Source organism: Sinohyriopsis cumingii, chromosome 5 (assembly GCF_028554795.1).
Source record: "Sinohyriopsis cumingii isolate HCF-2022 chromosome 5, ASM2855479v2, whole genome shotgun sequence".
NCBI lineage: Eukaryota > Metazoa > Mollusca > Bivalvia > Unionida > Unionidae > Sinohyriopsis > Sinohyriopsis cumingii.
Genome location: NC_142965.1, coordinates 126,939,441 through 126,965,495, shown reverse-complemented (window position 1 = coordinate 126,965,495; position 26,055 = coordinate 126,939,441). Strand labels below are relative to the sequence as shown.

Here is a 26,055-nt window from a genome sequence, read left to right as displayed (position 1 = left end):
GGAGGTGACATCGCAGCCAAATTGGCAAAACTCCCCGGAACACCGTGGGCAAAGTATCCAGGAGAAAAACACCTCCCAGGATATAACTACTGTGGCCCCGGAACACGATTAGATATTAGACTCGATGATCAAAATCAGCCCAAACCCGGTGAGTATCCAATAAACGCTATCGATAAGGCGTGTCATGCTCATGATGTTGCTTACAAAAGTAGCGATCTGCAACAGCGTCATATCGCGGATGTAAAATTAATTCACGCGCTAAATGCTATTCCTGATAAATCCGTCAAAGAAAAATTGGCCTCATGGTTGGTAAAATCGGCTATGAAAGGTAAATTAATGATTGGCGCTGGTAATTAATAACAATCATCCAAGAAAAACGATGGATTCCATCTATTATTCTCCGAGAGGATACTGGAAGGGGAAGGCCGCAATTGGTAAGCTTGCAAGCGCTGCAAAGGTAACAAAGACCACTGCGGCTAATTGGTTATCCAAACAGGCTATATGGCAAATCTATCTACCACCGCCTAAACAAATCAACTTCTCGCGCTTTGATGTCAGCGTACCTAATGAAGTTCATCAGGCTGATATACTATTTTTGCCGCATGACAACGGTTACAAATACGCGCTAACCGTAGTTGATGTTGCGAGTCGATACAAACAAGCGGAGCCGTTAAAAACAAAGTCGGCAACTGAAGTAGCCGCTGCGTTTGAAAGAATTTATCGAAGAGGCCCTCTGCGCTGGCCAAATCTATTACAAGTTGATCCTGGTAGTGAATTTCGCGGCGCTGTTTTATCAACGCTAAAACATCATAGCGTCGCGATACGACGAGGTCATACTGCGCTACATCGTGATCAGGCAATTGTTGAACGATTCAATCGGACTGTTGCTGAACGGTTATTTGGATATCAATACGCGAAGGAATTTATCCAGGAAAAACGATCTCGTGAATGGGTTAAAAGGTTGCCAGGTGTAATTGCAGCGTTAAATAACGAGATTACCCGAGTAATCAACATGAAGCCCAGCGACGCGATTAAATACGAGTATATACCCGGAAAATTAAAAATAAATAGCGTTTCTAAGCCGATTCTTGGCGATGTCACCGTGAGATATCTATATGAACCAGGAGAGCTTGAGGGCGGTAAAAAAAGAGCTACTGATCCTATTTGGAGTGTTACCACACATAACATATCAACGATAACACGATCAACTGGTAGACCACCGATCTATAGACTGGATCCAACTGCTCCTCAGCGCGGATTTACACGCGAGCAACTACAAGTGATACCTGACGATACTCAATTGCCCCCGCGTGGTCTTAACTAGCGCCGTTGCGTCTATTGCACTCAAGACAGGTCAATCTCACATTGTTTTTGACATGACCGAGACTGTTATCGATCCTGTCCACGGTAAATTGGCGAGCGTCTTTATCCGAATAACGCCAGCGCATTATACAATTGCAACTCGCGCAGTGATTATTCTGTTGTTGTCGTAGCGAGATTATTAATTCGGCATCAATATCAAAACGCCGCTGTTTTTTTTTATCCTGTTGGCGGTAACCCGAGAGTTTTCTATCAATGACGCTTGCATCGATGGTGACTTTGTCGCCGGCTTCGTCGGTGGCTTCGTCAATAACAATTCTTCGAAGCTGATTTATCCTTCGTACTCTGGACACTGCAAGATAGACTAGATTCGACCATTCGATGCGATTATCAACTATCCAAACAATTGTGTCCGTGATGGTTAGTCCCTGCGAGGAATGTATTGTTGTTGCGTATCCTAGCGTCCACGGGGATTTATCAGCACGTAGCGCGTCCTCGACGACGCTGATATCAACGAGCACGATATCATTCAGCACGAGAATTTGTTTTTCTGTCCGACCTGGAATTTCAACTTCAATGTTCTGCCGCCGTGTGTCCGCGGGTCTATAACATAACGGCACTGGACGCGTTGGAAACTTTTCCTTATGCAACGTAAACAACTTCCGCTGAAGTGTGTCTCTGACTATCTTTCTACTCGCTACAATCAAATCGTTTGGTCTCCATGTTTCCCAGAATTCATTTAACGGCGTTTCCGGAATCACCTCGCGAATTATTTCACATTGAATTCTATCCGGCTGTAATCTGATTAATTTCTTAACCTCGCGCAGTTGTTCATCAAGTGCTCGGTAATCAGTATCGGTTTCTTCATAATAGTCCACAAAACCCCTTAACCAATCATGTGGACCCTCGCCGACAAATGGTGGTGGTTGGCCATGGTCCCCACACATGATTACCGCTGTATTCGCGCGCAGCAACCACTCAAGAAACATTTGTAAAGTATCTAACGAAACAGTACATATCTCATCCCAGATGATAATGTCGGGAATAAATTTTTCACCCATTCGATCAGGAGTCCACTCACCGCCGCTGTATCGAAAAAAGCTGTGATAAGTAACGGCGTCAACATTTCGTTGTTTTATCTCTCGCGCTAGTCTATGGGTCGGTGTAAGCACGATTATACTTGCCCGCGTTCGAAATAATTCAATTGCCCGAGTCGTCTTTCCTGACCCGCCACAGCCGCTTAAATAAACCGTCTTGTGTCTACAAATTGGATCAGAACACGATGGTGCATTAGACCATTCTGACAATTTATCACCGCGTAAGTAGTTGTTCTCAACGGTGACATCTGCTGACGGGGAATAATCGCGTCGTATTTCATTTTTAATTCTCCATGTACCCCAACTCTCGTCCGGACTAGTAAACTCGGCTACGTTTCCTTTATACGCTACGTCAACATAAAACGAATCAACGGCTACTCTAACCGCGGTATCGGGGAATCTATTTATCATCGAGAATAAATTGATAGCGGCATATCCCAGCATAGACGCCCTCAAATGTGGATACGCCGGGCTGTCTCCATCGCTGTAGGTAACAACTGTACCCAACCTCGTTCCATTGGACAGGAAAGCTGTTTTGCAGTTCACGTATCTATTTTTTGCCACTGTGTCCTTGATTACGAAATCATATTCTGCGTCATCTATAATCAGCCGTGAGCAATATCGTTTGTAGTCGTGGTTTTTTCCACCTTGTGTGAACTTACCAATTATTCTTCTACCGAGATCTTTTGCCTCGCGGTTTCGTTGGTTAAATATCCTCCTGGACCATTCGATGATATATTCCTCGTCGGCATCAATGTTTTTTCTGGACTCGTCAATTATGCTATCTAGACGCTCCGGTTCTGGTAACCAGACTTCAGTCTGTGCCCGGTATGATATAATCGCGTCACTGACAATCAACGAAACTAGCATGCTACAATCAATCATATACCGTAGCAGCGCTATTGGCAGCCATCTCTTTTCAGCCATGTGTCTACCGATCCAAATATAGCAACAGCGATGGAGTCCTGCCGCGAATTCAAATGATACTATGCGAGCGAATCCGGTTAAATCAAAATCAGGCAGTGGTCCATTAATAGCAACACGAATCATTTCATGACTGGGGTGTCCAAATCGTCTAAAGTACTCAGCGGCGGATCCATACCCGAGAAAACTCGCTGGATAACAGGCAACCATATCAACCGAGATCATAGCGTCGCGGTTGTATTCAGTGTTCCATAGTCCACCGTGATAGTATTCCAAACAACTGGATTGTACATCCGGTAGAAATTCTCTGCGCGTTGGTCTCCACGCATTTTTCCTTGCTGCAACATGAGCTACAACCGATGGAATCGTAAAACAATTTGTTAGCAGTTGTTCATCATGCTCCTCAAATTCTATGGCGGTTTTTTTCATCCTGTTGTGAAATGCTTCAGTGCGATATAATTCACCGTTTGGTCTTACAAACTGATCAAAGGTATCCGCATCGTTTTCAGCGCTGCGAAGTAACCACATTGATACAGGGTCGTTTTTACACAAGTAGGCAATAGCATCAAATAGTTTCCTCTCCGCGAGAAAACCGTCCTTGGAGAATTGTTCTCCCAGGAATTCTTCGGGGATATACTTTACTGTTCTATCCCGTGGAAATATTGTGATCACGGGCGTCCATGCGTGTTCGTTATGATCAATAATTTTGATTGGGGCTCCCTTCGATTTATACTTCGATTCGTATAATACTTCACCGGTTATCGTTGTAACGGTTATTGGAAATCTCAGCGATGTTTCTAATCTCGCTATGTCGCTGATGGTTGCTCCACGCTCTTTTACGGTTAGTTCCCACTGGTTGATTTTGCTACGTCGTAAATCAGTCAATTTGTTTCCTCGACATGCATTTGTAAAATGCTCTATTATTCGTTCTGCTACACAATTTATCCCAGTTGACTGTTTCATCGGTTTCAGTTTTCCGATATCAGGTTTCTTATTTAACGGGTATATTCCATAAACAACTGCTGTTTCAGGATACGCTCGTTCATAGTATGGTTTGTCAATTCCGGTTAACAACCCCGGCTTGGAGTCGCGGCTGACAGTAACTGTTTTCTTGTCGCTGAGAACTGGTTCAAATTTATCACGCATGATCCAATCGCCTGATTCCACCCGGACAATGAATTTTACTCTGAAGAAATACCTTTTACCGTCAAGTTGTGATATTATCATTGCTGCGCGGTTGTCGTTCATGGTAGCATCAACAATGCCATCAATTCGAAATGTTGACCAACTGTGAGATGCGCCATCACGCTTGAATTCATTGATACAATCGCGTATTTTATTCAACAGGGTTTTATCGTTTATTAACGCTTTTGGTGTGTCCTTGAGGACTCTATCGAGATTGAACTTAATATTTTTCCAGGGCTTAATTACTGCTAATCTCTCAAACTCATCCATATAATTAAAACAAGTATTTAAATGAAAGAATATAGTATAATGAATCACTGCAAATGGTTGATGATTGGGTCGACAACCCCGTGCAATAAATCATGTAGAGGTGAATTCTGCGGATATCATTTACAAAGCGTTCGTAATGGCTCTCTTGGCCCCCTACCGTGCTTGGTTTGCCACGTCGGTGTAAGAGGAAAATCGCAGTTGTGTATCAATTGTGGCGGAAAGCGATACAGGGAACTAAAACGCTATTATGACAAGCGAATTAAAAACGCCGTCATTGACCCCACCGCAGACTTCGTCATCAAAACTCCTCAGGACTACATTGCAAGGTTTATAATTAAACCAAATAATAAATTAGACAAGTAGTATTATTATACAAATGGACCAAGAGTTCAGATCTCACCCTGTGTTTGTTAATTACGAGGCATCTCGCGACGGTATTGTTAGAAACCGCAGACTGAAGAAGCCGGTTGGTACCGTAAATAATCACGGATACTTGCGATTTAATGCTGGGAAAAAAATCTGTCTTATTCACAGGATGGTGTATGAAGCGTTTAACGGACTGATCAACGACGGTCTCGTTATTGATCACATTGATGGATGTCCTCAAAATAACAGACTGTGTAATCTAAGAGCTGTTACACCGAGTCAAAATTCCAAATTTGGAAAAACAGGAGGGATGAGAAAGGCAAAACCCGTAAAGTCATTTGATACAATAACGCACGAGGAAAAAATATTTCGCTCTATGAATGCGGCTGGTAAATACTTCGATATTTGTAGTAAATCAGTTCTAGATGTTGCGGAGAATATAACTAAAACAGCGATCTCAAAAAAGACGGGTCACAGAATTCGATTTTCATATATAACATCAAAGGGAGATAACTCGTTTTGTGATAGCGTCTCATGACAAGAGTTATGTCCCTTGAAGTCCAATTAATGTTGCGATTAATTAATCATTTTACGATGAAAACTAATGAAATACACGCTATTATCTAACAGCTGTATTCTTTTTTTTAATGTTTTATTTGAGTATTTGGTTTCATTTAAATGCCGTGAAACACCATTAATAAGTATTTAAGGATTCAAACGATTCAAGGGAATTCAAATTAACACACACCTTGTGACTGACGCCGCTGTATTAGTCACTTTATATACAAGATGACTCGTTATAAGCCTGGGGCTTTCGAAAGCCAATTCAACTAATCAAAACTAACCCACGCTCTTGACCCGGGCGTGTGGTTGTCTTTTGTTCACAATCATGCAACCGGGTTAATTTAATTGGGTTGCTTTTGATTGGTTGAATTGGCCGTAGAGTTCCGCCCCGCCGTTTTATGTTTGTGCTGTCTTGTACCGTCCCATCATCCATCAATCATTTCATTGTAAATATATTCATCCTTAATTAAGTACATGTAGTGATGTCCCCCAAGCATATCTTCTGGGCGGTCTACGATGACGTTTGTCACCCTAGGCCTCCCTCCCGGAGATGTATGCTTTGGGGTTCCAAGATGTGAATGTCCTTAATTAAGTATATGTATATGCCTGTAATCTGCCACAACACTCGAGTGGAGATCTACGGCATTGTACTGTCCATGTATGCCTGCAATCTGCCACAACACTCGAGTGGAGATCTACGGCATTGTACTGTCCATGTATGCCTGCAATCTGCCACAACACTCGAGTGGAGATCTACGGCACTGTACTGTCCATACAAAAAACGGGGTCAAAAATGGCCCCAATAATTTTATTAAAATTTTTGATATTAGAAATAAGATGTTTTATAAGAATAATGAATATCGAAGACATCAATAATATATTAACTGAGATTTCAAAATTAAAAAATCAAGGAATTGAATTATCCGATGGTCTCGACAGTGAAAAAATATTATCCGATTATGAGATTATTAACGAACAGTCGAAACGAGGGCGTTTTACCCTGGCCCGCGAGTATTTTTTTATAAAACGATTACAACATACGATTAATGAGAACCTGTACCACAATGACGCAAATGCATTCATTGGACTATTCACTGCCGTTGAAATAATACGAAAAAAACTCGGACGTGTTTATGAACGACGCCGGGAGATTTCTAGTAAGATCAAAAACATTAGAAGGATTATAGACGAAAACTCCGTGGAGCCCCCGATGGTACACTCGGCGGAAAATTAGAAAATTGCGGATCAATTTACAATAATGGTAGGTGAATCACTTACTACTCGGCTAGCCAGAGAGCGGCTAGCAGCGCTTAGAAAGTTTATACCGTTACGAGACAGAGTGAGAGAGAAACTTCAAACGCGACAACAAATGCAAACTGATTTTGCTGTTGGAAGTGAACAGTTATTTGCCCCGGTAACTAAAGCGACTAAGGATGTTACGGCGGCAACTGTACCCGTTCTTGGTGCGCTTGAAAAGATAGCGGCAGAGACAAAACAAACAAAAAGGTCTTTAGAAACACTCCCTGCAAAAATAGCGGCTGCTACAACACGGAGGCCACCACCACTCGCTATAACCGAACCACAAGAACCTTATGTTACAATGGCCGACGAAGAAGAACCAGGCGCCACCGCAAGAGAACCAGAAGAAGAAATACCCGAAGAAACACCAGAAGAAGAAATACCGGAAGAAAAAGAGGGGAATATACCCCGTATTGTACTCAAGAAGAGCACAATAGATCAAATTAGAGGCTTCAGCAACAGGGAAGAATTAATTAATTTTACTGCCAACAATTTTGCTAAGAACATACGAGATAAGAAGCATATCAATAGCGGTTACGAGAAAAATATAAAGTCGTTAAAAGACTGGGCAAGAATAGTGTATTTAGCAAGTAAACATAAAGATGCATTACCACATCGTAGTAAATCCGATTACGACGCATTCCACAAGGAAGTTAAGAGTATAACACCAAAAAAAGGAAAAGGATACCCTGTTGGTAAAGAATCCTACGGCGTTACCTGCCCTAATAGTGTTCTCAGTGATATATCACGGCTGGAAGTACTAATCGGAGGAAAACGAGCCGGAAATAACTCTACGGAAATAATCAATGAGGCCGCTGATATTTGCAAGCGTTTATTTGCAGGCGGTATTATGGACATTAATGCATATCGAACGCTCATAGACGAGCTCGTGGATGATTAATTGGAAAACTGGTGTTTTTAATAAGGATGATCATACACTACAACCATGATAAACCAGTACTCGTCTACGTGGTAAACTCGCGATTGCCTGTTTACCGCGCGTACTATGGAGATGGTCTCGGTAGCACCATTGCGGGGTTATTTACAAGAATGGCTCCAAAAGTAGCGCCGTTAGCCAAACAATTAGGAATGAAGGCTATTGATGTTATTCGTGATAAGGGTATTAGTGCTATTGGAGATGTTGCCGGAAAGGCGCTTTCTGCCGCGCGAGACAAACTAATGTCGTTGGTGAAATCCAGGAGAAAAAAACAGAAACCACCGGTGATGCCATCAACGACAGTGATGCCTGCAAATGTCAGTAAAGTAATAAATAACGCCGTGGAAGAAAAATTAGAGTCGTTGGCGACGACTCCGTCGTTGGCGACTTCGCCATCCGCCGATGCGGCAACCAACGCGCTCATGAACGCGATAGCGGGGAGTGGTTTAAATTCAAAGAATTTACGACGAAAAAATCGCAATTGAAAACATCAACATGATAAATAATAGAATGTTTGCGCGTACCGCTGATCCCGCGTTTGATATGGATGCCCCAGTGCGCAGGGATGATTCTGTCCGTGATTATCAATATTATTCTTATTATGCAGCGCAACCCGACCTACGATCGCGAATTGAACTTCAGGTCCAAGATACCAGTAAATACTTTCTGCCGTGTGAAGCGTTTATCGAAATTGAGGGAGAACTCGTGACAAATGCCGCCGATAATACACCATACGCAGATGACCATCGTGTTCGAGTTGGCTTCGTCAACAACGGTATCATGGCGTTATTTGAGAGCGCCAGATATCTTATTGACGGGCGAGAAATTGAATCAATAGAACGCGAGGTTGATGTTGCAACGACGATAATTGGGTTGGCGAGATACTCGGATGATTATACAAGATCGGCGGGCCCATCTATGATGTTTGCGAAGGACACCACCAATAACGCTGACCATATTCAGTACATCAACGTGCTGGCGGAAAGAGATACCGCAACTGACCCACAGGCTGAAGCAGCCAATCCAGACCGCAGAGCAAGACCAGGTGCTAATTTTAATATTATAAAAAGCACCAACAATGATTACAATCTAGGATTCGCAGCACGAGTAGGAATGTTGCAAGGACCACGCCGACAGTTTTCATGCGCGATTCCACTCCATCACATATTTGGATTCTGCAGAAATGTCAGAAAAGTTGTCTATGGGGCTAAGCATACAATCGCGCTGACGCGAAGGGGCGATGATAACAATGCAATATGGCGTGCTGCTGGCGTCGCTGCCGGTAAAGTCATTTTAACTAAAATGGCATTGTGGATGCCGGTGCTGACTCCATCAGTTACCACGGAAGCACGATTGTTAGCATTTATGGAACAGGGAGGGAAATCGTTGTTGAGTTGGCTAGCGGTAACAACTGATGCTAAAGAGGATAACGTCGCCGATACGTTTACATGGCACCTGGCATCAAAACAGGGTGTTTCAGCCCCGCGTCATATATTCATAGCGCTACAGAATAGGGAACGATTGGGCAGTCAAGAACGCAGCCATATGATATTTGATCAATTAGGAGTCAGGGATGTTTCGCTGAGAATAAACGGACAACAGGAACCATCCGAGGATATACAGCTTAATTACGGCGACAACCATATCGCACGTGTGTACCATCGATTGCTGTCGTATATGGGTCGTGATCAAAACGTCGACACTGGTTTGCAAATATCACAACTTGATTTTAAAAACCTGTATCCGATTTATTATTTTTCACTGGAACATCTTGATTTAACGAGACAATCCGTCGTTGATATACACTTCCGAGCTCGTATAGCCCCGGGTGGTGTTAATTATAGAGCGGTTGCTGTCATTCTCAGCGATAAATCAATGCTGCTAGAAGGTGTTGGTGGACGAATGAGAATCGTTGATGCGCCAGTGGAAAACATGTAATTGAAAGCACAAAACGCGTTTACAATAAATGTCGTATAGTGTCGTCAGTGTAGAGTTGACTGATGGTCAAGTCAAGAAATTACGATCAAAGTCGGCTAAACAATGCGGAACCACAATAACGCTGAAGCCGTCGCAGATGGCGGGTGGTAATCATAAGATATCGTTGACGGCGCGTCAAATAAAACATTTCAATGATGCGATGAAGAATAAAAAGGGTGTTCAAATAGATTTTTCGGCCGCAGCAATTAAAAACATGGAAAAGACCGGTGGGATATTTCCGCTGTTAGCTGCGATTCCGGCATTAATTGCCGCGGCCGCACCAGCAGTGGCTAAGGCGGCGGCGTTAGGAGCCGTTGGTACCGCGGCGGGGATGGCATTGAAGAAGGCAACCGGGAAAGGCTACAAAAAAAAACGACCCGTAGCCGGAAAGGGTCTAAGACTACCGGGAACCCCGTATTCATGGTATTCGGGAAAGGGTCTAAGACTACCGGGAACCGTTTATTAACGCAGGAGTCAATGACTCCTGAGTCTATGACTCCAATGTCTAATTTTGATTTAATAGACGCCGCAAACGCGCTAGCGATAAAAAACTTCAGAGGTGTTTTTATGAGGGATCAATTACCGGCGGCACCAAGGAATATTGAAACCGGCATAATTAACCTCGATGGATCCTCCGGAGCGGGAACTCATTGGGTTGCGTACGCGATTGATCCGCGTGCGATCGTCTATTTTGATTCATACGGGTTAGCTCCGCCGAAAGAGTTTATGCGGTATATCCGGGCGTGTTCAGCCCCGGCGTGTTCAGCCCGGGTTTTTTATTCCACGCTGCCAACACAGCAGTTAAGTGACCCACCGATATGCGGCCGTGAGGTATTGAACGTACTCGCGGCGATTTCATCATCGCGAAAACCACCTCATGTGGTTGTAAACGAATACACTAGTGGGGTCGTAGAGGCCCGGCGGGTTAATTAGAAACGTCGTTTTTTTCTACAATAACGATGATTGATATTTGGGGACGACCGGTTTCGGCGCTGAAAGAATCCACGGAAACGGCCGCCGCCGACATAAAAAAACTAATTGAGGATGAAATCGCTGATATGTTAAATTTAATCAGTGTTGACCCAGGCGAAATAGTTGTATTTCAAGACCGCCAGGGTAAATTGAAATCCGGTAATGTGTCACTGAATGATGTTTTAACACGACAGCGTGATGCCGCCGAGGACACTATCGCGTTATATACCGGCGACGGACGACTCAAACCGGGTGAACATATATCGGCGGTAACATTAGTCAAAGACGGTTTTATAAGGTTGGATAGATCGGTGACCGAACTTGACGCGCAGGTGAAAAAATCTGTCACCGAGGTGAAAAAATCTATCACCGATATACAACTCACTACCGCTAGTTTTTTCGGGACCCCGGCGGTAACCGAACCAAATCTTGCAGCAATAATGGGTGCTATTTTGGATTTTGCAACGCTGTCGGGCCAATTTGTCTCGTTACGGAAAAATGTTAACAGGATCGATGACAACTTTGATAAATTCTTTGGTAAAAAAAATACCAGACCGGATGAGATTACAACAACTATAAATGATATCACTGCGTATGGACAGGAAATAAAAACAATCAAACTTGATGTTGCAGAGAACAGAAATGGTGTAGTAGTACATGAGCGGGAAATAGAAATAATCGGCGCTAATGTTGCAAGGATCATAAATAATGTAGACTCGCATGGACGGAAAATAGAAACAATCAAAACTGATGTTACAACGATCATAAATAATATGGACACGCATACACAAGAAATAGGAATAATCAAAACTGATATTGAAGCGAACAAAAAGAGTGTAGACGCGCATACACAGGAAATAGGAACAATCAAAACTGATGTTGAAGCGAACAAAAAGGGTGTGGACGCGCATACACAGGAAATAGGAACAATCAAAACCGATATTGAAGCGAACAAAAAAAATGTAGACACGTATTGGCGGGGAATAGGATTAATCAAAACTGATGTTGCAGCGAACAAAAAAGGTATAGACGTGCATACATATGAAATAGGAACAATCAAACTTGATGTTGCAGCGAACAAAAAAAGTATGACCGAGAATACACGGGAAATAGAAACAATCAAAACTAATGTTGCAACGAACAAGAATAATATAGACGCGAATTTGCGGAGAATAGAAATAATCAAAACTGATGTTGAAGCGATTAAAGACGGACTACCGAGAATAACAGAGCAACTCGAAACTAATATTGAAGCGAACAAAAAAAATGTAGACGCGTATGGAGGGGAAATAAAAACAATCAAAACTGATGTTGAAGCGATTAAGGACAGACTACCTAGAATGACAGAGCAACTCGAAAAAATGAAAACACCTCATGGGATCATCGGCAGTGGCGTATACACGGTTCAATACGGATCATTCGATTGGACTCCTACGCGTAATGCAATAGATGTCACCGCAATTGTTAAGGGTATTTATCGATTGACATTGATTTCGGCGATGCAGTTCAGTATATCATCGCCGAGTTCATCCGGGTTTAACAATACAATATCAACAATCATCGACAAGGATACAATCGAACGGTTTATAATTAAAGCCGTTGATAGAAATCTAGCCGGGGCAAACATTACATGGTATGTGGAATTTGTAGCGAATCTAAGTAATTAAAAACACTAGTTCTTTTAAAATAAAAATGACCACCAAGGAAATTGAATCAGAGGTATCACCGACGTCACATCAATATCGATTCGATACCGCAAAAGAATTCTCCGCGAACTTGAAAACGCTTTCCGAACAATACCGTGCAAAAATAAAAAAATACCGCCGAAAAATAACCGCCATCGACGCGGTCGTGTACTCGGTGTCGGGTATAGTGGCCGGTACCGGTGTTATTTTATCCACGGTGACCACGATAGCCCCGATCGCTGTTCCAATCGCTGTCTCCGCGATGACAACAGTTGCTGGAGTCGCCAACGCAATCACTAGGAAGATATCATCGTGTTTTCAGAAAAAACTCAACGAGTATACAGTAAAACATCAAATAGTATCCGACGCATACTCGAAATTATCCGGGTTGATCTCGTTATCGATTGATAATTTGTTCGTATCCGATGTTGAATTCTCCACGATGGTCCAGTTATATAGCTCCGCGATGTCAAAAATCGAGGATTTTCAACTGGAAGCCGGAACCACCTGGTTGTTGAAATTAGACACTAAAGACAACGAATAATAATAATGTCACTGAACCCCGAAGGGTCTCAATTACTTCAGCGGATCGCGGAGAACACCACTCCGGTACAAACAAGTATGATATCGATAACGTCAACGAAACCCGAATTCAGTGTGAACTTCCCATCGCCGGTTCCAGTGAAGGAAATAGCGCTGGCAAAATTGCGAGTATATCACAGTTGGCCTAATATCCGAGCGGACGCATTTAACGGACAACAACCTAATAACTCGCTGGTTTTTGCACGGACAAATAAACCCGATGGAACCCCAGACTGGGAGGAGGTTACAATACCAACTGGGTCATACCAAATAGAACAAATCAATAAAGAATTTCAGCGCAGAATAAAATCGATCACAGGAAAGGAATCAAAAATCGCTATTACGGTTCATGAACCGACGTTATCGTCGACGATTGAAATAAGCACACCGGGGTATATGGTTGATATTTATAACAGTTCAATAAGAACCATACTAGGTTGGCCTGAGAATCCACCCGCGGACACCCCCCCATCAACTATCCTCAGACACGATAACGGAGATGGTGGTAGGCATATTGCTCCATACAACGTAAATATTGCATCAGTGATAGCGATTAATCTAGTGTGTGATGTTATCGAAGGGAGTTACCAGGTAGATACCAAGCAATCAAATCAAGCTCAACAGGGATATATCCTTTATTCATTTTCACCAACAGCCCCTCCGGGATTTTTAATCGTTGAGAGTCCGATTAATCCGGTCTATATGCGATGCCATGATCGGTTTTTAACGAGAATTAATTTTAGACTTACCGATCAGTCAAATAACCTAATTGATCTACAGGAGGAGGAGTTAGTGATCACTCTGTTTGTAAGATCATTGTAAATAACCACTTAGCAGCAGAGGGGGCGATGACATCGACGCGGTCGTCGATGTGCTTACCGGACGCTGACGACGCTGGGGATCGACGCGCAGAAGGTGTTAATTAAACCAAATGACGACGCGACGATCCCCCAACGACGTCGTCGTTTTTTTTTTACCAGGCGCTGACGACACTAGATCGTTGAGTGCAGAAAGTAATAATTAAGCAAAATAACGATTGGACAAAATGTCCGATTCGCCCCCTCTGCTGCTACTCGCGGCCCTTTTTTTGGCAGCCGCGTCAAAAAATAAAAACTATTAAAAATGAAAAAATGGAATGAGCTAGCTTAAAATAAAGTTTGAACATAGAAATACCACCAAAACAAATTAGATTCCGCTGCACAATTCGAATTTGCGACCTCTTGTTTGTCAGCCGCGACAAATATGAGAAAGACGAACGTGGGTTATTATATTGAAGATGGTATTTTTTCCTAACAACAGGGACAGCTTCATTGGATCCTAAGTCAAATGGCAAAATCAGTCTGGTTTCCTTCATCTTCATAGTGATAACGAATACCATTGGCAGCATCCTAGGTGTAGCAGCTGGTGCTATTTTCCAACCAGGTAAGTTACAATATAATATCGGACTTCAAAATACTTTGTACTAAATTTGAAATAAAACACAACCAGAAATCTGAAGTGTGTCAGGTAAAGACCAGCCAAGTCCAATTCAATCTGATTAAAATCAGATCTCCACTGTCCTGGGTGAAGACCTGACAGCAACCGCTTAGGGGACATGTTCTGATGACCTTAGAGTTAGCCAAAGGAAATGCAGCTTTCATATATTTGAAAGTGAATCAAATCGTTGGGCACACACTGTGCTCTTCAGCTATACTGCTCGGTCTCCTAAATGCGAAAATATAAGACTTCATCTGATTGGTTGATAAAATGAGCGATTATGATAATAAAATAGGTCATAAGACCATTGCCCACTAAGCGGTTGCTGACGGATCTCCCTCCCCCCCCCCCCATAGTCGAGATCTGATTTTAATTAGACCGATCCCAATTTGTTTTTCAAATTCTGGATAATCTTAATACAATTATGAAATTCGGTCTGTAACGCACGCATATTTTATTTGTCCTTTTTCGACGTTAATCTGGTTAGAATATCATTGTTTTGTTGTTATATGGTTTCAAGCTTCAAACTGCTTTGACACTCTAGGTTCAGTTCGACGATCTCGTGATGAGAGAGCACATAGGTTGCAAACAGAACACATGCTAGACTTTGAGGTTATTGACAGAGGAGGTTGAGGTATTTTCTACATAGACATATGGTTATTACCCGTGGTCGGCTACTTCCGTGCATCTCTGGACAAAGCACTTTACTTCAATTGCCTCTGCACTAAATAACCTTCCGTAAATTACCAAAATCAAACAGTTATTAAAAATATACTCCACTTGATAAATATTAAGGATCTTAAAATACGAATTCCAAAATGGAGTTGGGGATGAGATAGTGTATTCTACAGAAGAATATGTGTAATAAGTTCGGAGTTGGTTGCGTTTTTCAGAGGAAGACGATTATAATCACCACATAGTAGATTGTGTTTTACAGATGACGATGGTAATTATATATTTCAAATGGTAGATTGTGTTTTATAAAGAAGACTGCAAGTTCCACACGGTAGATCGTGTTCTACAAGGAAGATGGAATTTCCTCACAGTAGATTGTGTTTTACAGAGGAAGATTATAATTTGCACACGGTAGACTGTGTTCTACAAGGAAGATGTAATTACCACACGGTGAATTGTGATTTAGATAGGAAGATTGTAATTACCACTGAGTAGACTATGATTTTTATTCCTTCAAACACTTACACTAAATACAGAGACAATGCCTAGAAGTCCAAAGTATTCCACATGACCGTGAGTTAAGATGGTGAGACAGAGTAATACCTTATCGCCGTTATTTCTAAATTAGAATGAATTTAATTATAAACGAAAGGAACGAAAACATTCTCTTAATGTTCATGAGGTTGAATTGAAAAATGAAACTATATTAAATCCATAAAAACAGGTATTGATATACTGATATACGTCTCTACGTTTTTATCATATATTGTAGTGTCAGAAAAACAACACAAATGTATCTAGAAAAATCTTTAACTTGCAATGGAAACTGAAATAAAGAATGTTGTTGTCTCGTATTTTAAGTCCAACGTTTTGCCTAATTTATTTCTGGCTTTTACCAGGTAAGGGCAGTAGCTTTCAACAAAGTGAAGACACTATAAATAGTGGGCCAGCGCTAGAAACGCAGGATATAATAGCGGATCTAATAAGGTAATTCCATTTTGTATGTCTTCGTGGTCTTTGAACAAATTGCCATTAAAATAGTATTTAATGTGGAGAAGAAATTGCTTATTTAGTTTATAGATGGTATAATTTTGTCCTTTACACTTTCTCATGCTTTTAAAAAGTTGTCAAACCTGCTGGCAGGCCATTAGTTAATTTAGAATGGAACGGGAAATGAATAAATTGATCTGATAATCATTCACCTCCCTCTCTCTCTCTCACTGTATGCATATACATATATATTTATATAGAAAAAGTGAGAGAGGAGGAGAGAGGTATATATATATATATATATATATATATATATATATATATATATATATATATATATATATATATATATATATATATATATTGCACTCTAGGAACTTTTTCCCCGACAACTTATTGGAAGCTACATTCCGAAAAACCCAAACCAGGTACAGCACCCTGACTGAGACCGTCGAAAGGAATACTTCAAATGGCACTATGCTAGTTGATACTGTGGAAAGGTTGACAAAAAATGTTGGAAAGACAGACAGCGCTAATATAATAGGTATGAGTTCGTAACATGAACGATCTAAGGACGATCCAACTGTCAGTTGCTTTGTCGGAGCTGAGTGTTGTGTAACTGCGTCGAAAGATGTTTGAACGGTAATAGGTGATAAGTAATGGTGGCCTGAAGCCATCACCTGAAGTGAGTTACTTATATCATAGTAATACCATTGTATTATATAGTATGCTTACTTACTAGAATGAATACTTTTTTACAACTCCGATCAGACTTTTTGAGAGTAAATTAATGTGTGTTATGCTACCGAGCGTTCTTTCAAACTGAGGTCTCACAAGGCATTCATACCCAAGATTTATAATAGAATACAACCGCAAGCTTCTGCGCTATTTTTATAACGAGAGGTTTTGCTAAAGCTTACCTAAGATTAAGCAAGCAAGTAAACCCCTTTCATCTTTTTTATCTTGTCCAACGGCCACGCTGAGGATAAGGGTAATTTTAACCTGAAAGAGGCCATGTTTTGAACTTGAATATTTAACTTTCAAAATGAAAAACCCATGTGGATATTTTTTAATATACTGGATCTTAGATTGGCAACATACCAATGTAACTGCTTTTGCGGCCATAATTTGAAGTCAAATAAAGCATAACATGTCTTTTTGTTCAGTTTGAGTTTTGAGGCTGAGGGGAGTGCGGGGAAGTTTGATTGTGCGGTTTATTGTTTATCAAAAACATAACATTTACCACTGAGCGCTAGCGAGTACATTTGTACTTTTTATTTTCTCAGAAGAAGGGAACGTTTTATTTTTAAAGATAAATTACTTGGGTTAACGATTATAATCTTTACGTATAATCTGCTTTGCACAAAACAGAATGCGGTTTAAGCTGGCAATGTTTTCAAGATAATGCATACAGTTTCCCTCAGAGTACGTTTTGTTCACATTAACTCGCTTGATAAAGTGAATGGACTATATTTAGAGGTATCTAGTTCGAATACTGTTGGAGTCCTTTATCTCTCTAAACGTAACTATCACATTTAATCATTTCTTTACAAATAAACCATTTATGGTATTTTAGTAACTCGACCCTTCAGCCAATCAAAAGTCTCCGCCATTCGTGAAGGTGCTTCGTCTGGTTTGTTGATGTTGAGAACTTCGATGAAAGTGAATACATCCTTCTACCATGTTATTTTTGTTTCAGTATTTAAATATTTACTCCTAATAACATGTTGAACTTAATTTCAGAGAATATTTTTGAGAAATTTGTCGATAACGGAATATGGCAATTATTAAACAAAAATGAATGGTATGACACGATTAAATTAAATACTTTCTTTTATCGAAAACGAGGTTGTAGCTCTGTGTAGACCACATGTTTAAATAATGAACACTTTCAGACCTGAACAGAGATGGTTAACGTATAGACAAAAACAAGTACATAAGTAAAGATGATGATGGTAATATAAAAAGGAATTATGGAAGAAGTGGGAATGGAAATGCCCCGCATTATTTGAACAGCCTTATCAAATACCTGTACACATTCCAAACTCTTGTAAATACGGACATCAATATATGATACACATCGTGTATTGAGAACCTAGGTTCGTGTGATATATGATGCGAAGATCGGAATTCTTTGTAATAAGCCTTGTCATTGTGTACAGAATAACTTGTGTTTTGTAGGTCTGATTGTAGCGTGCACACTTGTTGGCATCGCTGCGTCAACGTTGAAAGAGAAAGGGAGACCACTCTTACACTTTTTCGTCTCGGCATCTGAGATAGTTGTCGTGATAGTCAGGTGGTTTATGTGGTATGTTATCCTTGACTTTTAATTGCATAAGCATACATATGGTGAGTATATAAATATTGTAAAAAAATTTATGTTGCCAGAGAGACTGAATTATTTTTAAACGCTTTGTTCAGTTGGAAACGCTACCTCAGAGTAGTTAATAACTAAGTCGGGAGTTTTATAATTCATATTGAATGACAAATAAACATGGATAAAATGTGCTACTTGAATTTTCTGTGTTGTGATTTTGTAAGTTTTTAAACACTAATAGAAACATAATATAGAATTGCCTGTGAAATAATAAAAGACTCAAAAGCATAAAATTGTTATGATTGGGATTGACAACAGTTTCAAAATTTTGAAATAATTTACCATTATTTTCCTAAATTTTGCTGAGCAAAATAATTTTATTTTCAGGGCTTACTTAAAGTGATGTACTTGTCAGACAAATGACCTTACACGTTTAATACAGATTGATGTGATTTTATTTTGAATCAGGACCACACCTATTGGCGTGATAAGTCTGATTGCCGTGGCAATAGCGGGCACTAGAGACATCGTTAGCGTCTTCGGATCCATGGGTATGCTGGTTGCTACGGTTGCGGTTGCCATAGTAATCCAGCAGCTGATTGTCCTGCCGGCCATACTGTTCGCCTTCACAAAAAGAAATCCCTATGCCTTCCTGCTCTCCATAGCGCGACCATGGGTGATTGGCTTCGCAGCCACAAGCACGTGAGTTTGTATATCATAGATGTCGCTTAGTAGTGGTAGTGGTAGCAGTAGTTATAGTAGTAGTTGTAGTAGTGGTAGCAGTAGTTATAGTAGTAGTTGTAGTAGTGGTAGCAGTAGTTATAGTAGTAGTTGTAGTAGTGGTAGCAGTAGTAGTAGTAATATTAGTAGTAGTAGTGGTAGTAGAGGTAGTATTGGTGGTGGTAGTAGTAGCAGTGGTGGTGGTGGAAATAGTAGTGGTAGTAGTAGTAGAAGTAATAATAATAGTGTTAGTAGTAGTAGTACTACTATTAGTGGTAATGCTAGCGGTGGCAGTTGTAGCAGTAGTAATAACAGTAGTAGTTGTAGTTGTAGTAATAGTAGTAGTAGTAATAGTAATATTAGTAGTGGTAATAGTAATAGCAGTATTGGTGGTGTTAGTGTTGGTAGTAGTAGTAGTAGTAGTAGTATTGGTAGTGGTAGTAGTAGAAGTTATAATAGTAGTGTTGGTAGTAGTAGTAGTAGTAGTAGTACTAGTAGTGGTAGTAGCAGCGGGAGTAGTATCAGTGATCTTAATAGTAGTAGTTGTAGTAGCAGTAGTAGTAGTTGTAGTAGTGATAGTAGTGGTAATGGTAATATTAGTATTGTTGGTGATGTTTGTGGTGGTGGTAGTTGCAGTAGTCGTAATAATGTTAGTAGTACAAGTAGTAGTAATAGTAGTGGCAGCAGCAACAGCAGTGCGAGTAGTAGTATTAGCATTACTACTCATAATAGTAACAGTTGTAGTTGTTTTAGTTCTGGTGTTGGACATGATGATAGGAGTGCTTTTACCAAGAGAAGTTCCTACGCTTTCATCGTATCCATAGCGAGGCCCTATGTGGTTGATTTTGCTGCCAGAAACACGTTAATTCTATATCTGGAATGTTCCGCAGTGCTTATCGGTCTTCGTAATAGTACCTCCAACATAAGTATTATTAGTGGATGTGGTGGTGGTGGCGGTAATACGAGTACCTTCACAGGGAGAAATCAATAGGCCTTCCTCCTGTCGATAAGCGTGACTCTGGGCTATTGCCTTCGCTGCCATAAGCAATGTTAGTGATGTATCTTGCATGTTCTATAGTATTTGGTAACAGTGTCAGTAGATGAGGATTGAAATTGTAATAATAATAGCAATAAGAAGATGAATGCAAACATAAGTCGGAACGGAAAGTAAATTTCTGTGGAAATTAGATGAGTACAAAACTGGACTATCTGTGAGGTAAGAATAGTATATATGAATAACGATATTAACTGAGTGTCCAATTTCTTCAAGACAATTATTTGCTGGTTTTAGAAACAAAAAAAATTAGAACATGGACAAGAGAAAAATGATAAAGACACTACTAGTACTACTATATCCAACCATCTTATAATTGTATAGCTGTCATGTATCTTACAGCTGCCATAATTTCTAGCTTTCGACATTGGATTCAGTCCTCTGCTTGTTCTCAATGTTCTTTATCTTTTGACGCTGGATAGGTACAGGCATAGTAAGGGAAATAACTCCGATAGCTCTTATGCCAAGGGAAAAAAATGAATACTTTTTAGTTGCAACCGAAATAATGAGAATTTAGTCAGAAACGCAGATGATTTTAACGGTTATTTCCATATAGAAATTTCCGATAGTAGAAATTTGAATAAATTAAGCAGAGTACACTTGAAATAATTTATTATTGCATTATCTACTGCTTCTTAATTTGTCATCCACTTAATTCACTAAAACCTCTGATAAACTGTTCCGTTCGATCTTTACTTAGGGCTGTAGCAATCCCAGAAATGATAGCCTCCTGTGAAGACACAAACAAGATTGACAAGCGAGTAGTTAGATTTGTGATTCCATTTAGCGTAACATTGAGTGCCAATGGTTCCGCTCTCTACATGGCAGCAGCATCCATTTTCTGCTACAATCTGTCTGGAGAAGAATTGTCGACTTTTAATTTCGTCCTTATTGGGTATGTACTCATTTGTATTACTAATGTTCAGATTAATCGGGGTCACGACATAACGTCATGTAACTATGGCATAGTAGACTTTGTAGTTTGATACATGACATTGCATTACATACATACATACATACATACATACATACATACATACATACATACATACACACACACACACACACACACAAACACAGACACACACACATACATACATATACACTTGCATACATACATACATGCATACATACATACATACATACAGACACATACATACATACATACATACATACATACATACATACATACATACATATACACTTGCATACATACATACATACATACATGCACACACATACATACATACATACATACATACATACATAGATAGATACACCGAGTTTCATTTTCTTACACTGACACAACGTATTTCCTGTTGCAACAGAGTCTTATGAATTCCATGCAATAAATGAGGAGTATACAATCAGTGCAGGATCCTCTTCATTTGGATTGCTCTCATTGATTGTATAAATTTTCAGTATTGTTCGACTAAGAGGCCTCAATGTTTTCTTTAAAAAGCAAATTGTCTTAAAGTTAGTTTTCTTTCTGTTTATTACTGGAAGCTTAATTATTGATATGGACATAAATTCAAACCTTTTCGAAGGTAAAACTGTGAAACATTTGTTTGTGTAATTGCAACATATCTACCCCTTCTGCCATCTCGGTTTTGAGTTTAAGAGTCTTATCAAAAGTACACTTCCTGAGAGAAAAAGGAAAACAAAATGAACATATTTTTTCTATGCAATTTGTCCAAAATCCTGTGAATTAAGATTTATTCCGACTAAAGAGAATGCATCATATACAACGAAAGAAAACCAACAACTTTGCATCTAATTAAATATTCGATTATGTATGTTGGTCCAGTGGCCCAGTGGCGAGTGCGCACGTCTATGTATCCATGGGCGTAGATTCGAACCCTACCATCTGATCAGCCAGGAGTTGACTTGCGTGGTGTCGCTGTATATAAGGCGCTTGGCCACAATTTCCCCCGCACTAAATAACATGTTTGTCTGTGTTATGACACACTAAACCCAACGCCCAAAATTGTGTCTCTCTGTTTGTCTTGCATGCGTGTTATGTATATTTGATTTAATTATATCTGATTTAATTTTTGTAAGTTTTAAAATATTTTTATTTTTCATTATATGTCAAAATATTGTAGTTTTGTTTGTTAGAAATTTATGGTTTTTTTTAAATAGAAAATAGTCTGACCTTGACTGTTCGTTTTAGTAAACACCAGGTGTTGACCTAGATCCTGATCTTGATTAAAAAATTAGTAGCAACCACGTAATTAAGTTCTATTTTTATATTAAAATGATTGGTTGTTGTCGAGGTCATGATGGGACAACTGATATAAGATGTAAACAATTTTTAAAATTGTATTTCTTAGAGTAAAATGATTGGGTCTTCTCAAGGGCATACAGGGGCTACGTGATTTTTTTTATTATATGTAAACATGACCACATGACACTTATCCGGTGCGTAAAATTCAAGTTTTAAACCATCGTATTAGAGAAACACGGTTGGGCTATTACATTGGAAAGTGACTATTGTGCTGTTTGGATTTATTTCAAACTACTTGGATTCAGAAGGGTTAATGTTTCTTTTTTCCTGGAAAATATGTGTGCTCGTATGAAATTGTTGAACAAGGACAGCGTTCATAAAAAATTATTCAGATTTCCAAAACCGGAGTAATATTTCTTGTTTCTACAAGGAACTGTAGACTTCAACACTACAGGTTACATCATACGTCATCGTCTTCCATCTTGGATTCTTCGTCGAGAGTCGAACTTAAAATCATTAGAACATTTTGTTATTAGGACTTCTAAAATTGTATTCGTGGATTATTCTTTGATTTTTTATTTATTTGATTCGTAAAACCCGTAAGTTCAAATTTTTTTCATTTTCCAGAATTTTTCTAGGGAAATAAATTATTATATTTTTCAAAGCTTGTTGTTTTCACTCTTGTGTTACTGTTTATTCGAGACTAAACACGTATTCCTATGTTTTTTTATATATCTATGTCCATTTGCTTAGTTGATGAAAGGATATACTTTAATATATCCATCTAATTTTTTTCCCAGACAGAGATGTTAATAGTATTAAAATATGCTAATTAAGTGATTGCATTTTCATATCTATACTAGAATACTGGCGACTGTTGCATCAATGGCTATCCCGTCTGTTCCTAGTGCCAGTATTGTGTCTATCGTCATGATCCTAAACTCTCTCGGCTTACCAGTAGACATGGTATCCCTTCTCATAGCCATGGAGTGGATCTTGTAAGTATTAATATGTCACCCTCTCTCAGCTGATCATTCTCTAAATGGAAATAATGGCGTCCTAGCCATTACGCACCCATTTGATCCTTAATTGTTACACTGTTGTTTGATACCGATATTCAATATGTATTTCCGTGTCTCACCCAAAAGACTGGAAATATTTTATGTATTTTCATTGATGTCCGATTCAAATTCTGACAAACGCTAATTTGTTTTTAATTTGTTTCAGACTGTGCATACAAATATTTTGAAAGCGTAAAAGTCAGGAGGGTGAGACCTGGGGAGGGAGATGAACATTTGATATGGTTTTTGAATGTGTTTTGTCCTAAATTTTCTGAATTATTCCTACAACAAATCAAACTGGCTCTTTCAGACAACTCACACACAACATTTATGTATTTAGGTACATATGTCATCGTCTTTACAATTATGAAAATTGCGATGCATTGTATTAAAAAAGCGATTATTTAATTTCATGCAATGTTTCATGGAATTTCTTCCATGTGTTATTTATCGGCGGATTTGTGGACCGATGAACCAAATGATGGCAGCCATTGAGTTCATTGGAAGGAAGAACATCCATGAAAACATGTAAACATTTAACATATACTGATGTGTTCAAGTTGGCTACATCAGCAATATGTATGAACTGTTTTTTATGTCTTTATGAATAATGTGGCCTGTTTTCAAGCGTTATGTTTATTCTAATGCAATTTCCAATTTAAATTCTTTATGTCAAATTTACAGGGACCGTCTAAGGACAACAAGCAGTGTTGTCAGTCACACAATGTGTGCCGCAGTAACCTACAAGTTGTGTAAAGAAAATTTGAGGCAACTTGACATGGAAATGAAAGTAGAAGAGGATACAGAGAAAATGTGTATTTCTAACCAGGATTACAATAAGGATCTGTTGAATGTAAAGCTGTAATGGAAAAGTGGTGGAAAAGGAACACCTGTTAATGATTGGTTGTATCACCTAAACTCATGCGTATCTCAGTATTTGACATCTTTTTTTATCATTCCACCAAATGAGTGAGTCAGAGGTTATTGCAACTACTATGGTCCCAAAGAAAAGCATTACTATATTTTAACTGATTTATCCAGTTGCTTTCTGACCTGAGAAGGATGTTGCTTACATTAAGTAGAAAACACGCGAGTCCAAACAGAAAATAAAATGTTCATGGAGTTCAGCCTCGTGAATTTTGATCGTGATGACAATACAGTGAGATCTGGTTCCGCAAAAGGTAATTTCCGATACAAATTGGAATAGTTTCATTAAAATGTAACTGATTCATTTTCAGCTTTCATTTGTGGAACATGTGACTTAAGATGACTTGTTAAGTAACCTACATATTTTACAACCCATTGTGCAAATTGAATGCAACCTTCCAATGGTTAACACAGCTTGTGATATTTAATTGCACGTTGGACTTCATTAGTGATTTTTTTTTTGCATCATGTAAGTTCGTATTAATTTACAGTCTTGTCCTTTTCATTTATATTATCATACCGTCTTTAAATTATATCTTGTGTGAAGTCACTATTTTGGAGAAATAAAGAATGAGAGCTCCGCGATCTGTATTTTGTTTTTGATTGCGTCATCTGTATATACAACTTTCTCGTGTTGGTACAGTTACAGGTAACCATGAAGGAACGTTCATATTCGATTCAACTCACCTTTGTAATTTCAGTTTCATATATGAACATTAGATGTGGGAAACACACACACACACACACACTTTCGCTGAATATATGCTTCCCGTCATCTATCTGTCTATATGTCTGTCTGTCACTACCATCAGTTTATACCTACATAACTCGTAAGTTTGCTAACCATAATCCAGGCTCCATAGTTGGTTTCCATCTAAACAAAAAACTAGAATCATAAAGGTGAAAAGTATTGTATATTTGTAAAACTACCAGCATACGTATTATTTACCGACAACCTCCTCTCTCTCTCTCTCTGTGGCCGCTCCGTAGACCTAAGAGGTAAGAACGTCTGCCATGGATGCGAGAAGTTGTGGGTTCGAACCCCGGCAGAGTTATACCAGCATTGAAAAGTTAGTGTTAAGACTGGTCAACCTGGTGTCAGGATAATATGACTGGGTCTGACATGATGCTACATGTCTGCGGCATGATGCTTCAGTGCTAGACATCACTATAACTGCCACACTGCAGACATCCTGGAAAATTGTTAAAGCTACGTTAAAATCCAAATCTCTTCCTCTCTCTTTCTTTCTCTCTCAACTATTTCTCTTTCTCCTTCTCTCTCTCTCTCTCTCACACACACACTCTCGCGCGCGTGTACACACGTGCACAACCAACACATGAATTTCCGTATCAAAAGCTAGTATTTCATTTGCATGGACTGTATAAACAGAAAGTTGTTCAGTATATTTTAGTTGATTTAAAATAAGAGA

General features: G+C 39.5%; 1 protein-coding gene across 3 annotated transcripts in view; it reads left to right on the top strand.

The window, feature by feature from the left end:
* LOC149800153 (excitatory amino acid transporter-like) overlaps positions 1 to 25,206 on the top strand; it is a 50,361-nt gene extending 25,155 nt beyond the window's left edge. For all 3 annotated transcript variants that reach the window (XM_089959749.1, XM_089959750.1, XM_089959748.1), the window contains 8 exons: positions 14,478 to 14,600; positions 16,229 to 16,316; positions 16,694 to 16,863; positions 18,501 to 18,627; positions 19,105 to 19,338; positions 21,111 to 21,305; positions 23,501 to 23,635; positions 24,383 to 25,206. In XM_089959749.1, the coding sequence (XP_089815875.1) occupies positions 14,478 to 14,600; positions 16,229 to 16,316; positions 16,694 to 16,863; positions 18,501 to 18,627; positions 19,105 to 19,338; positions 21,111 to 21,305; positions 23,501 to 23,635; positions 24,383 to 24,563 (1,253 nt within the window). In that variant the 3' untranslated portion in view covers positions 24,564 to 25,206. The remainder of the gene's footprint in view (positions 1 to 14,477; positions 14,601 to 16,228; positions 16,317 to 16,693; positions 16,864 to 18,500; positions 18,628 to 19,104; positions 19,339 to 21,110; positions 21,306 to 23,500; positions 23,636 to 24,382) is intronic.
* The last annotated feature ends 849 nt before the right edge of the window (positions 25,207 to 26,055 follow it).